We start from the raw sequence: 891 nt of genomic DNA on the forward strand, positions 1-891 counted from the left end.
ATCCTTTTCAATTTCAGACAGGACCAGCAATGCCGACCTGTTTCGGCTGACGTTGAAAGTGGAAAAGTCTCGTGTGGCGTTCTTCGTCAAGGATGTCCTCATGGGTGACGTCAGGGTTAAGCAGCTGTCAGACGGTCTGAATCACTACTTGTGTTTGGCCTGGAGACCTGCTGATAGTCTGTGGCAAATCTATATGGACGGGAAAGAGGTGAAGTCCGGAACCATTAAAAGGGTAAGTAGTGACAAAAGATCGAATCAGGTCGCAGTGACATAGGGCGTTTATTATAGCCGATGGCAATACCTATACCAATACCAAATGGGTAAGTAGGACATGTGGATAGTCCGAAGGGGGAGGGGTCCAGGATGGTTTCATATCATAAGAAGTTGAAAAAGAGTTTTGACAGAGGGAACTGTAACTGCTAAGGTCTTATCGGCACGAAAGCGAAGAGAGAAGCAAGACAGGATAGGAGAAACTTAGTGGTTCCAAGAACGAACTTTGCGGACATCTTTTCGGATGTTCAGCGCATAAAGAAAATTTTGCTGATCAGTTTTTTTAGACCTGATTGGACATTCCAGACCCACTTAGGGCTCCTTTAACTCTTGAATGTCAACTGAATTGGGTTTGATCATAGAGAGACATTCGCCAATAATAAATGTATTGTGCTTTAGAAAACCAAAGTGCCTAACAAACCAATTCTTCATTTCAGGACACCAAAATCTCCGCCGTACAAGATGCTGTGATGAAGATTGGAGATCGTGATTTGATTAAAAAGGGTTTCAATGGAAACGTGCCGGTTCCAGTTGAACATATTTACGAAGTGTGGATGTACAAACCAGATATTTACGAGATTGGCGCGAATAACATATCTGCCCTAGCCGACATCGGTAGTG

General features: G+C 43.7%; 1 protein-coding gene across 1 annotated transcript in view; it reads left to right on the top strand.

Moving 5' to 3' along the window:
• LOC103518885 overlaps positions 1–885 on the top strand; it is a gene marked incomplete at its 3' end in the record, with an annotated part of 32,071 nt that extends 31,186 nt beyond the window's left edge. The window contains exon 5 of the mRNA XM_026830557.1: positions 708–885. Within this exon, the coding sequence (XP_026686358.1) occupies positions 708–885 (178 nt within the window). The remainder of the gene's footprint in view (positions 1–707) is intronic.
• Between the last annotated feature and the right edge of the window lie 6 nt (positions 886–891).

This window comes from Diaphorina citri, unplaced genomic scaffold (genome assembly GCF_000475195.1).
Source record: "Diaphorina citri unplaced genomic scaffold, Diaci psyllid genome assembly version 1.1 scaffold2413, whole genome shotgun sequence".
Lineage (NCBI taxonomy): Eukaryota > Metazoa > Arthropoda > Insecta > Hemiptera > Psyllidae > Diaphorina > Diaphorina citri.